Raw genomic sequence first — 13,768 nt, forward strand, 5'->3', positions numbered from 1 at the left:
TCTTAGATACAATAGATAGCTGAGTCCAGCATTACAAATGTGAACTATCCTCTATCTGTCTCCCTCTACTATTTTGCTTTTCAGCATAAAGGAAGCATAGTATATAGTTAAACAGACTCTAAAGCTCTTATCTTCAACACGGTAGCCCAAACTGTGTTGCTTTTTTATTTTCTGTTCTTGTGCATGGCATTGGAATTTACTGAAGCAACTTGGAATCAAAGGCTGAGTGCTCTTGGCTGCCATTTAACCCAAATCCCTAACCTTAACACAACTGGACTAGTTCTGAGGGATTCTTGAGTTCACTGGGAAGGTGTTTACTCAATTTTTCTTGAATAGATTATAAGAGTGTCTAAAAACGTTCTTAACATTTATTCAGCTTCCTTGGAAAGGCGCTGCTATAACTTTCTGTGAGCATTGGGTTTTTCCCTTAATGTTCTTGACATGTATACCTCTGTAAGCATTTTTCCTGACCAAAGCTATTGATAATAAGAGTATTCTTAGGCCTCTCTGCATATCTGTCTATATATCTGGTCTTCCCATAGATTAAAGTGTACCTTCTGGACACTATTTGGAATGGTAAATAATACTTTCTAAGAACCCTTAAGGATAAAAATGTAATGAGGATTTAAGGATTAGTGGTTTGTTTCAGAATTTTTAAAACAACATAATATTAGGGGAAAATAGCAGATGTATTAAATATTTGAGGCCTCTGGCCTATATTTTCTTATTTAGGGTCTTTTTTCTTTCAGCATATATACGTTTCCATCTGATCTCACCTTTGATACAGAAGTCTGCAGCAAAGTAAGAAATTGTCCTCTTTTCTGGAAAATATTTTTTTTATTATTGGAAGACTATTTTGTTTGTTTATTTCTGAATCATTTTATCATTTTTCTCTGTCAGACTTGAGCTATGCTCCTCATTTATGTGTTTTTATGTGCCCCAAACAAATTATTTGTATCAATACTAATCACTAAGATGGAATTGTGGCTGCTCCATCTCCAGCACCCATTTGTAAAACATGCTGACAGTTTAGGCTAGTCATAGAATTACTGGATTGAGAAAGTTCCTTAGAGATGAGTTTGGGTCAGCTTCCAGTCTGTAATGAGGACTAATGGATCTGTTGACCTGTATTTAGAGATTATTTATAATCAGATTCCTGTATTTATAATCAGATTCCTGCCAAGGAATCTGATTATACTTTGTTCTTAGCAAATTACTTACATGTTTATGTAGGTTGTGGGAGGTCAGAGAGCCTAAAATGTACCTGAATCATAGGAGGTGCTCAGGAAACGTTAGTGTACTTCTTCCTTTCTTTTGCCACTTAACTTGTAAAATCCAGCCTTAATCTCACAAGCAGCACTAACATTATTAATATTCAGTTTAAGAAATGCATTACCCTCCTCCATTTCCTCAGATTTTTGATTTTTCAGTCAGAAAACCTAGGCCGCAGGGATAACCAGAGCCTTTGGGCCAGCTGCCTTTCATGCATTTTACACTTACCCCATTGTGCAGTATAAATATTGGGTTGGCCAAAAAGTGTCTTCAGTTTTTAAGTAAAAATAAAAGACACATTTTTCATGTTCACTAAGAACTTAATTATATTCACCGTTTTTGTTCCACTACCTTCTGCCATTTTTCAGGCAACTTCATAATTCCATCTTCCCAAAACTTTTTATCTTTTTGAGCAAAGAACTGTTCCAGGTGCCTTTTACAGTCTTCCAGGGAATGGAAATTTTGTCAATTAAGAGAATTTTGGAAAGATCAAAATAAGTGGAAATCTGAAGGTGTAATGTCTGGTGAATACGGCAGGTGAATCAGAACTTCCCAGCCAAGCTGTATCAGTTTTTGCCTGGTCATCAAAGAAACATGCAGTCTTGTGTTATCCTGATGGAAGATTATGTGTTTTCTGTTGACTAATTCTGGACACTTTTTGTTGAGTGCTGCTTTCGGTTTGTCTAATTGGGAGCAGTACTTGTTGAAATGAATCGTTTGGTTTTCTGGAAGGAGCTCATAATAGAGGACTCCCTTGCAATCCCACCATATACACAACATCACCTTCTTTGGATGAAGACCGGCCTTTGGTGTGGTTGGTGGTGGTTCATTTCACTTGCCCCACGGGCTCTTCTGTTCCACTTATTGTACAGTATCCACTTTTCATCGCCCGTCACAATTTGTTTTAAAAACAGAACGTTTTCATTTTGTTTAAGTAAAGAATCGCATGTGGAAATATGGTCAGGAAGGTTTTTTTCGCTTAACTTATGTGGAAACCAAACATCAAAGTGATTAACTAACCAAGCTGGTGCAAATGATTTTCACTGCCTGATTTGGATATTTTGAGTATGTCGGCTATCTTCTGCATGGTATAACGTTGATTGTTCTCAGTTAATGTCTCGATTTGATCGCTATCAACTTCAACTGGTCTACCTGACCGTGGAGCATCGTCCAGTGAGAAATCTCCAACACAAAACTTTGCAAACCACTTTTGACATGTCCGATCAGTCACAGCACCTTCTCCATACACTATACAAATTTTTTTTTTGAGTTTCACTTGTGTTTTTACCTTTCTTGAAATAATAAAGCATAATATGCCAAAAATGTTGTTTTTTCTTCCATCTTCAATATTAAAATGGCTACACAAAAATTCACCAATTTTGATGTCTTTTTTTAAATACACGCTGATATAACAGCTGTCACATACAGTCTAACAAAATTGTTTGAAGTGAAGTTAAAGACAACTAAGTACTACTAGAGCCATCTTACGGAAAAAACTGAACGAACCTTTTGGCCAACCCAATATTACATTTTCTCTGTGTGCGCGACATGAAAAAGATAGGGAAGCATTGCTGAAGGTGGGAGTTCTGTAATGCCCCTGTGAAACTGAGTCCTGGGTATGCTGTATTTACCTTTGAACTCAATTAGTATATATGGTTTTACATTCTGGAGCAGTGAATTAACATCTTTATAAAAGTGAAGTTTCTTACTCTAAGTCAAAGCAAATCCATTTGTCTATTTCTTGCCAATTAATGATGCTATTTGCATTTTATACTCTTAGTGTGGTCCTCTTTGATATCTTTGTCAATATCCTTACCCATAACCTTGCGGAACCAGCTTATGAAGCAGATGTGGCACAGCTGGAGTATAAGCTGGTAGCTGGAGAACATGGTTTAATTATTCGAGTGAAAGGATTCAACCACAAACTACCTGTAAGTACAGTGCTCTAATTTCCTCACAGGCAGCTTTAAAATTTTATATTTATGTTTGTTGTGCCTATAGCACCAAGCATAGAGGCTTGTGCATGAGGTGCTGTACATAGAAAGAAATGTTTATTAATATGAATTATTGTGTTTTTTTGGCTGATGACAGGTATTCTAACTTTGGCCACACAAGACCGACATATATTCATTAATTAATTACATTAATCAGTGTTGTATGCGTTAGTAATGGATACAACACAGCCTGTGCTTCAGGCTTGATTTCACTTCCCTTTGCTGTCAGTTTCTCTGCAGCCAACACTGGTGTTAAGGACTGGTTTGAGCATAATTTCATGCCATACAGCAAGGACAAATTTAAAGCACCTGACACATTGCCTGACATAGAGTAGAACTCAGATGTTTGTGTTGTTTCTTCCTCTTCTTGCACTCTTTTCCATTGTTTCAAGTGTGTGTGTCTTGTTTTCCTTCTAAGTTTCTGACTCTTTAGAAACAGAGTTTATATCTTGTCAGTGATTTATCTTTTGGTAAAGAATGTGTTTCAGTGTCACTTTGTCAAAAACTTCATCAGTAAAGGAAGAAATAATATGGGATGCTAGCTAAAGGATTAGATCATCAAGTACCAGGTAAAATAATATAATGTACCCAACAACAAATTTTATATCTTGGTTTCTTGGGTAGAACATATATTAAAGTTTGGGGAACTGCACTCATACAAGAAAAAATCTGGAGGAGAGGACCTGGCAGAAATTAGACCTGTGCTAAGAGGTGATATAGCCTCCATATCTTAGATAGTTCTCTCCTTTATACCCTCATCCCTGTCAGTCTCCCCGGGGAACAAAGATTGGTCTTAGGAAGAGACACCATGGAATATTTTACTAACCTTCAAAAGCCTAAATATAATTTAGCTTAAAATCCAAACATGTTAAAGTTTTGGAATTACCTGGAGAGCTTTTTAAAAATACAAACCATAGAAAACTATTTGAGGTTCTTCATTTTATGAAGCTTACCTAGCCTTAACATTAAAACTTGATATAGACTATAACTATGTATGTAAAACTGGAGATCAGTTTCACCTATGAAATACAGAGTCAAACATTCTAAAAACTTGAAAATTAAATTCAACAATAGAACAAAAAGAATAATTCACCATGACCAAGTGCCAGGAATGCAAAGGTTGGTTGTTCAGTGTTAGGAAGTTGATGAACATAAATCATTATAACACAAGTCAGTTGAGGAACACTATGTGAATATAGTGATAAATGCCCAAAAAATCATTTGATAAATTTGAGTGGTCATTCCTAATAAGTAGGAATGGAGGGAAGTTACTTAACCAAAATAAAAACCTTAATTAAAAGACTAACAGCAAATGTTCCACTAACTGATGAAATGCTGAACATTAAAGTTGGGAACAAGCCAAGGATACCCATGATCACATCTATTACTCAACATTATTTTAGAGAAAAGTACAGAACCTATCTAAAGAAAACTAAATCTTTTTGAAGCATATAAAAAAGACTTTAAATAAGGGAGAGACTCATCATGTTTCTGGATAGAACAGGTTGATATAAAGTCATTATTTCCAAAATTACATTCTCCCAATTAAAATCACATTTAGGGGCAGTGGACATGCTGGATAAAATTATTTTTAAGTTTAGTTGGAAGGAAAAATGTTCTAAAATACCCATAAAAATTATAAAAAATAAAAAGAAAATTCATTGCTCCAAATTTGACAGTTATTGAGAATTTTAGCGCCTAAAGATTCTTTGAGTCATTAGTATTTCTCTTATGTCCTGCGCAATGCCTGTTACCATACTGGGCCCCTGGTAAAAGCCAGTGGGAAACATTTTCCCCCTAAACATTAGTGGATTTCCATGCTTCTCCACTTAAGGTGCTTCTTTCTTTTCTTCTTAGCTGCTGTTTCAGCTTATTATTGACTACTTAGCAGAGTTCAGTTCCACACCAGCTGTCTTTACAATGATAACTGAGCAGTTGAAGAAGACCTACTTCAACATCCTCATCAAGCCTGAGACTCTGGCCAAGTGGGTATACATGGATGGGATCAGCTTATACTTTGAAGGCCTGAAAGTATTTGCCTTCCTGGAAATTAAGTGTGGGGGATGAGGCTGTAGTTTCAGTGCTAATTCAGATGTGATAGAAATGTGCTGTGTTTTAGGAAAACAGCCCACAGAGTTATAGGATTTCTAAACCCAGTGTAAGTAGCTATCTGTCAGTAGGACTGCAAGCAGCCTACTATACTTAATTAGAGGCTAAAGGTAAAAAGGGTGCTTTTTCCAAAGTTTGTAAGTAAATAACAGTTGAAAAAATGCTGACTTCGTTGTGGCTCAAAATTGCTTACTGGTGATTATATGGTGATTTTAGTGTGTTGGATGTTATGTTAAGTAGCTGAGTTAAATTGCCTAACACATCACTTATCTGACAAACGCAACTATCCAAGAATTCATCCAGGGTTCCAGAAGAGAGCAAAAAAACTGGACAGTCTGTGTACTAATGCTTAAACCCTCTGCTAATAGGCAACCCTCCTGGGCCTTTTCATCAGAGCCTGTTCTTTACCTTTGTGTGAATCAGAAAAAAGTACACCCTTGGGGTAACCTCTATCAGCAAGTAGAGCCTTTGTGGAAGGGGAAAAAAGTTCCCTCTGAGCAGATACAGCCCTTTGTGCACAAGGATTGCAAGCCCCTACTTGATCTGCTTGCTGGGCATCTATAAATGGAAAACGAAGAGCACAACTTTATATAGAGGCCCTGCTTTTGACATAGTTATAATGAGCCCATAAATGTCCAAAATTCGAAAGCAGGGGAGGGAGCGGTTAAGAATCAGACATGTAATAACTAATAATCTGATCACAAAAAGTTACAAAAACTCATAACCAAACATAAATTGGAAAGGAGAGTTGTCTGGAACTATTGATATAATGAAAAATAGCCTGTGTATCCCATAACTTCTGAATACTACTTTATTAAAATGTGGTAGAGTAATAATAACACCTGTTTATTGAAGATTTGTTATGTGTTAGACCTAAGAACTTTTTTTTTTATAGACCTAAGAACTTTTAAGTGCATTTATTTATTTAATTCTCACCAAAATTCTGTGACGGTAGCCATTATTATTTCCCTTGTTTTACAAATGAAGAAATCGAGTCACAAATGTTAGGTAACTTGCCATGTTCAAACAGCTTACTGTGTGTGGGAGGGGGTTAGCCTGATTCTGGCCTAGAGCCACTTATGCTGTATTGTCATTGTAGTAATAGATATCCATGATGATCACCTCCAGTAATTAATAAATGCTAGTGAGATTTCAAATCAAAATAGTAATATTAAATTGGTGTGTGGCTCATCTGGCAGCTTATGTGAAATAATTTATTTTGCAATTGAAACAGATAGGTGAGTTGTACCAATGAGCTAATAATCTATGTAATAGTTTGTATATGCAGTTTTAAATGCTTTTTGGTGATTATGACATTGTTTCCCTATCTTAAGTTGTGATAGAAATTGCGTCTCTTTAGAACACATCATCTATAGAAACTTAATCAAATCCTTCTTTACCCTTAAGATTCATTTCTTACAATAAAACTTTTTTTTTCTGCTCTCTGTACAGAGACGTTCGGCTTTTAATCCTGGAATATGCCCGTTGGTCTATGATTGACAAGTATCGGGCTTTGATGGATGGCCTTTCCCTTGAGTCTCTGCTGAGCTTCGTCAGAGAGTTAAAATCCCAGCTCTTTGTTGAGGGCCTGGTACAAGGAAATGTCACAAGCACAGTGAGTGTGAGGTGCTCTGTTGCTGCTGGCCAGGTTTGAATGCCGTTCTGGGCTCTGGAATTGCATTAGTTCTTCCCTAAAGGGGAAGCTCTGTAGTCTGGCAGGCCAGCATTGTCACAGTCTGTTTAGAAGGGAACCTGGCCCCTCCGATGCTAAACAAGACTTTCTTATGAAGGAGACTGCTGCTATTGGACAGGACTTTGAGTTAAATGGGTTTGGTAAATATATGGTATTGGTTACATTTGTTGAAGACTGTGGAAACTACAAACAGTTTAATTTAGAAATTAAAGTGGGAGCTGGGGAGTGGTGAGGGATGTGTGTGTGTGTGTGTGTGTGTATATATATATATATATATTCACATATACTTAGGCAGAACTTGTATGTCAAACTTGTATGTCAAGCTACAGAGCTTGGGCTTTATCTTATAGTAAATGGAGAACCATTGAAGAATTTAAAAGAGGATTTGTCATTAAGAAAGATCCAGAGAGACCAGTTATGAAACTGTTATAAAAGCTGACATGAAGTATGATTCCACTTATATGAGATCTCTAGAGTAGTGACAGTAACAGGAGGTAAAATAGTGGTTACCAGGGGTTGTGGAGGGAAAGAAGGGGAGTCATTGTTTCTATGGGTATTGAGTTTCAGTGTTGCGAGATGAAAAGTCTGGAGTTCCATTTCACAACAATGTGAATATACTTAACACTACAGAACTTTACACTTAAAAAAGGTCAAGATAGTAAACTTATGTATTTTTACCATAATAAAAAAGTTGAGGTGAAAATGATGAAGCCTGAGGTTAGGCAAAATAAATGAAAAAGAAATGCTTAAGAAATAATGAGGCAGAGGATGATCAAAGGCAGTGACTGACTGGCTGTGGGGGTGAGGGAGAAGGGAGGGCTCTAGGATGATGCCCAGATTTCTTACTGGAACCAGTGGGTTGGCAGAGGAGTAGGAACAGTGTAGGTTTGGGGCCATATGGGGAGTTGGTTTTGATCCATATTGAATTGGATGTGTCTGTGGGACCATGTAACTAACTGAGGCCTCTTCCAGCCAGGAGTGCTTGTTCGGACAGTCCCTGAACTGTTTGGCTCTTGACCTCTTCCTCCATGGCCTCCCAGTTTCTCAGGACTGGCCCTTTAATGGAATATATAAATGGCCACTCTCGAGATTGGCTGCTATCCTCCCTACTTCTCTGTCTTTATCCCCCAACCCCCAAACCAGGCCTGGTTTCTGTCATGCCAACAGAAAGTTTAAAAACAGGGAGAAGAGCAGGAATAGCTGCCTGCTTCTCTGAGCACAGTGGGAGTACCGTGCAGGGGTCCTTTTGGTTCAGAGGACTTAGTACCATGAATTGCCCCAGGCAGAAACCACTTTAGAGATAAGCTTACCTCTCCACTTATCCCTCACAGGTTAGAAAACAAGTCTTAAGAGGGGGAGGGGATACATCATTCACTTAGTATTAAGTATTATTCTGTCACTCAGTCTATGCCAGGCTCTGTATTAATAGATCCAGGTTTCTAAAACACAGCCTAGTGGGGTAAACTGAACAATTAAGTTTGATCCAGTGGGGAAAGTTTCACAGTGGACAGGTAAACAGGTAAACAGGTAAACGCACCAAGGGAGAACAGAAAAAGAGCCACTTCAGTTGAGAGCCTTAGTATTCAACAAACATAATCAGTATTGAATCAGTGAATGATAAGCCCAGTGAATGAATGACCAGCATTTAGGATAATAGATATCTGCTTTCCTAATGCATTCCAGGGCTTCCCAAGCAGTTAGAATATTGGTATTAGTTGGTTTTGGGTGAAATTAATGTCAGGAGAGCCTAATATAGTTATTTTCTTCTCTTTCGCCTCCTAGGAATCTATGGATTTCCTGAAATATGTTGTTGAGTGAGTATTGGTTTGAGTTTTCTCTTTGGGAGTTATGTGTTCTTAATAGCGTGAGGGCCTTGAGACCAAAACTCAGTTATTACTAAATCCACAATGGAGATGCTTCTCGTAGTAGGTTTTTTGAGGCTAGTTATATAAACAAAGCAATTCAGATGGGACTGTGGAAGGCCTGACCTTTTCACAGTTTGGGGGTGCAGGTAAGAGGATAAAGGCACGGCCTCAGTAACCCACACTGATTGTTTTGCAGCAAGTTGAACTTCATGCCTCTGGAGCAGGAGATGCCTGTGCAGTTCCAGGTGGTAGAGCTGCCCAGTGGCCACCACCTATGCAAAGTGAGAGCTCTGAACAAGGGTGATGCCAACTCTGAAGTTACTGTATACTACCAGGTCAGTGGCCCCTTTGCACACAGCTGTCCTCATGGCTAAGTATCTTTAGGACACTAAAGCCTGGGGGGAGGTCCAAAGTATCTGGGAGAAGTGAGCCTATGCTCTTCAAGGACCTTTTGCAGTTATTCTGTGGTTATATGCTTGGGGTCATTTGTACTCTTGAAGCAACTACATTTAAAAATTGTTCCTGTCAGTGAAGTGGATCCTTTTTCAATCACAGTGCTTCTATTAATCACCCAACCACTAGTCCAGAGGGACAGAGACTGAAGTATGGCTGGAAATTCCTACATGTTCCCATGTCAGAACTCCAAGGAGCAGGAGGACATTTGTTAAAAGGACAGTTTTAAAAATGTGACAAAAATAAACATAGCCAGTCAACCAATACACAGTAAACAGAATGAATACCAGAGTCATAATTAAAGGTTTCAAAGCACCTGAGAGATAGGATTTATCACCTGTTTTATGGATGATGGATCTGAGGTCCTTCATTTACCTGAGGTCATACCAGCTGGGGGTCGAATTTATACCTTCTGTCCTCAAATCCTGTATTTTTTCCACATAATTCTGGAGAGATGGGATGGTGCTTAAAATAAGGAAGAGCTCTGCAACAATCTCAATTGGCTCATAGACTATTTTAGCTTGTGGTTAGTCATACTCACTTCGAGGACTATGGGGACCTAGACTGATCTCAGACTTCCCAAACTCTGGGGCTCCTATAGCTGCTGCTATGGTCCTGGATTGTCTACATGAGGAAGTCACTTCTCTGTCTGGCCTTGTGAAGATTCCTGGCCTGAACTTTGGGCAGGGCTGCATGGCTTCACCATCACTTTGTCCTTTTCCTGTGTTTCTGGCCCTGGGCCTGAATCTTTCCCTAGAGGCCCAGCTTGCCTGTAGAGCTAGAGCCTGTCTTCCTCTGGCTGTAGCTACCTGTTTTTTTTTTTCCAGGTTCTCAGCTTATTTGAAGCTGCAATGACTACCAGGTCCCAAACTATATATATGGTATGACCTGGCCCTGCTTAGCCCTGTCTACATTTCTGGTGTTTAACCCAGAGAGAGTAGTATTTCTCCAGTTTCAGGCAGGATTTTGTATTGTAAGACGGAGTCTGTTGAGGTGCTTTCCATGGATCACCTCTTAGCACTACCTTCCAATACAAACTGCTTCCCTTGGGGAAACCACTTCCCTCCTCACAGAGAGCATTTTGAACAGGAAGTTGATACAAGGTTTTGAATAGTTTTGTTGCAATCCTTTCAGAGGCATACAGGAAATCTTGTTGCTGATAAACAGGGCTTGCAGGGCACAGAGGCTTCAGCTTCCTCAGGTGAAGCAGGAAGGAATAGTAATGAGTCTGTATCAGAGGAGCCTGCAAGAGTCTGACTGGGATGCACTGGCAACACTTGCTCGTTGGCCTCCTGCCCTCTTTCATCCTGTTGTTTTGCCAGTCTCCAGGATAGCCAGGATGTGGTCTCCAAGTGTGGTATCTGCCTCTTATGCATTTTTCTTATCAACTAGTTTTGGGTCCGTGTGTGTGGCTGCAGAAGCTCCTATTCATATCCTCTCCATCTGAGGAATAGGTCCAGTTACCCAGACATTTCCTGCTCTCCTCCTTAGGACCTTGAACTGCAAGTACTTGATTTTAGGTTGTGTCCTCTGGGTTCTTTGGGCAGGAGCTGGCGGGCAGGTCAGGGATTATTCGACTCACCTCCACGTCTGCCTGCAGTTCTGTGCTAGGGCTGGGAGTACAAATCATCAAGCACGATTTCTGTCCTCACAGATCTCCTGTTTTGTGGGAAGGCAGAAAGTATAGCAATAAGAGGGTATGATAAACTCTTGGAAGAGAAGAGTGGGATAGTACTCTTCTGAATACCTGAATAAATGGTTGCTGAGAATAGCTGGATTATTAAAAAGCCCTGTAAGCCATTGGATTTTCAGTTGGTCAGATCAGCTTTTTCTTTCAGTCAGGTGCCAGGAGTCTGAAAGAATACACTCTTATGGAGCTGCTTGTGGTAAGTTGTATAAAGGAGAGTCACGATGTTCATGAGCCCCTGACCCACTGTGAGGACTGGCTTTCTGGCCTTTCTCCCTGAGGGCTAGGGACTTGGGAGTGGTCAGAGATCTGTGATTGGTAGGCGAGATGGTTATTTAGTGTTTCTCACCCAGTATGAATATGGACAGGGGGCCTGGGCGATTTAGGAGGGAGGCTGGACTCTGGGGTCATGTGTAACACTTTTGGGGGAAGAAATGGAAGTTTCTCTGCTGGGAGGAGTTGAGCTGATGGTATGTTGAATTACAGATGCACATGGAAGAGCCTTGTTTTGACTTCCTTCGAACCAAGCAGACCCTTGGGTAAGTCTGCTGGCAAGAAAATTGAGCTCAGATAAGACCTGGGGCTTACTTTGCAGGCTTAAGTTTATCAAATATCCTGACTGAGCAATCTCTCAGAGCTCTTTGGTCCTTTCATGCCTTAGAGTCGTACCTACTGGTCAAAACTTCTGGAATTTGCATCTTGGACTGTGATCAGGCTCTCAGTTTGGTCAAGCTTCAAGATTAGCAAGAGAAAAAGCTAGCCTGTGGTCCACAGTTCAGTAGAGGGTTGGATACTCTAACCTGAGAGTAAAATACGTGTACACGTTTATGGATCCTCTTCCAGGACCTTCAGGTCCAGTAGGGATGAGCAGAAACCCTTCCCACTCCTCTCTAGTGCCTCTGAGGACAGGGCCTAGGTGACTGCCTGAGCTCATAGGACTTTTCATTCTGGCTGTAGGTACCATGTCTACCCTACCTGTAGGAATACATCTGGGATTCTAGGATTCTCTGTCACCGTGGGGACTCAGGCAACCAAATACAAGTGAGTAAACGAGTGAGTAGATGGGCCCAACTATTATTTTTCTTGGCACAGAGAATAGGGACTGCATCCTTAAACCTCAGGCAGCTCTGACCATTTGATTCCCATTTAGTCACAGCTGCAGAGGTTGGCTCATAGATGGCCTGATCCTGGACTTAGCAATGGTAAGTATGAGGAGTGGGCCCATAGGGCTTGACTCAAGTCCTATGGTGACTGCAGGGCTAGCCACCGCTTCCTCTCTTCAGGCATATCTGAGGACCACAAAGGCAGAGATGCCCGACCTGGCATTCATGCTACAAGCAAGGTATTGGGTTGGCCAAAAAGTTCCTTCGGTTTTAAAGTAAAACTAAAAGATACATTTTTCATTTTCACCAAGAACTTTATTGAACAATGTATTCACCATTTTTTCCACTACCTTCTGCCGTTTTCCAGGCAACTTCCCTGATTCCATCTTCCCAAAACTTTTTATCTTTTTGAGCAAAGAACTGTCCCAGGTGCCTTTTTACAGTCCTCCAGGGAATGGAAATTTTGTCCATTAAGACAATTTTGGAAAGACCAAAATAAATGGAAATCCGAAGGTGCAATGTCTGGCTAATACAGTGGATGAATCAGAACTAAACAGCCAAGGTGTAACAGTTTTTGCCTGGTCATCAAGGAAACATGCAGTCTTGCGTTATCCTGATGGAGGATTATGTGTTTTCTGTTTACTAATTCTGGACACTTTTTGTCGACCAACTGGACACAGTTGGTCTAACTGGGAGCAGTACTTGTTGGAATGAATCGTTTGGTTTTCTGGAAGGAGCTCATAATAGAGGACTCCCTTGCAATCCCACCATATACACAACGTCACCTTCTTTGGACGAAGATCGGCCTTTGGTGTGGTTGGTGGTAGTTTATTTCCCTTGCCCCACAATCTCTGTACATTATTGTACAGTATCCACTTTTCATTGCCTGTCACAATTTGTTTTAAAAACAGAACGTTTTCATTACGTTTAAGTAGAGAATTGCATGGGGAAATGTGGTCAAGAAGGTTTTTTCGCTTAACTTATGTGGAACCCAAACATCAACGCGATTAACATAACCCAGCTGGTGCAAATGATTTTCAGTGCTTGATTTGGATATTTTGAGTATGTTGGCCTTCTCCTGTGTGGTATAACGTTGATCCTTCTCTGTTAATGTCTCGATTTGATCACTTTCAACTTCAACTGGTCTACCCGACCGTGGAGCATTGTCCAGTGAGAAATCTCTAGCACAAAACTTTGCAAATCACTTTTGACACGTTCAGTCAGTCACAGCACCTTCTCCATACACTGCACAGATCTGTTTTTGCGTTTCGTTTCAGTTGCGTTTTTAATATGCCGAAAATGTTGCTTTTTCTTCCATATTCAATATTAAAATGGCTACACAAAAATTCACCAACTTTGATATATCTTTTTAAATGCACACTGATATGACAGCTGTCACAATACAATCTAACAGAATTGTTTTGAATGAAGTTAAAGACAACTAAGTGCTACTAGACCGATTTTATGGAAAAAAACGGAATGAACTTTTGGGCCAACCCAATACAAGGCCTTGTTGGTTCTCAGCTTTGGAATGGTCAGCCTGGCTGTCTACTGCTTCCTGTAAGGATACCAGGAAATCGGGCTAGAGGCGG

The 13,768-nt window shown here is 40.0% G+C and overlaps 1 protein-coding gene across 7 annotated transcripts in view; it reads left to right on the plus strand.

Annotated features, from left to right (window-relative positions):
- NRDC (nardilysin convertase) overlaps positions 1-13,768 on the plus strand; it is a 90,969-nt gene that overhangs the window by 74,722 nt on the left and 2,479 nt on the right. For 4 of the 7 annotated variants that reach the window (XM_089922818.1, XM_022575665.2, XM_089922812.1 and 1 more), the window contains 9 exons: positions 750-801; positions 3,053-3,203; positions 5,124-5,251; positions 6,828-6,990; positions 8,851-8,882; positions 9,130-9,268; positions 11,225-11,272; positions 11,560-11,612; positions 12,031-12,114. In XM_089922818.1, coding sequence (XP_089778944.1) covers positions 750-801; positions 3,053-3,203; positions 5,124-5,251; positions 6,828-6,990; positions 8,851-8,882; positions 9,130-9,268; positions 11,225-11,272; positions 11,560-11,612; positions 12,031-12,114 — 850 coding nt within the window. Of the gene's footprint in view, positions 1-749; positions 802-3,052; positions 3,204-5,123; positions 5,252-6,827; positions 6,991-8,850; positions 8,883-9,129; positions 9,269-10,778; positions 11,273-11,559; positions 11,613-12,030; positions 12,115-12,223; positions 12,276-13,768 lie in introns of those variants that run through there. The other 3 variants (XM_089922824.1, XM_022575666.3, XM_089922830.1) reach the window with 3 other exon arrangements.

Source organism: Delphinapterus leucas, chromosome 1 (genome assembly GCF_059928025.1).
Source record: "Delphinapterus leucas isolate spDelLeu-1000000601 "Yukka" chromosome 1, BTC_Dleu_Yukka2, whole genome shotgun sequence".
NCBI classification, from domain to species: Eukaryota; Metazoa; Chordata; class Mammalia; order Artiodactyla; family Monodontidae; genus Delphinapterus; species Delphinapterus leucas.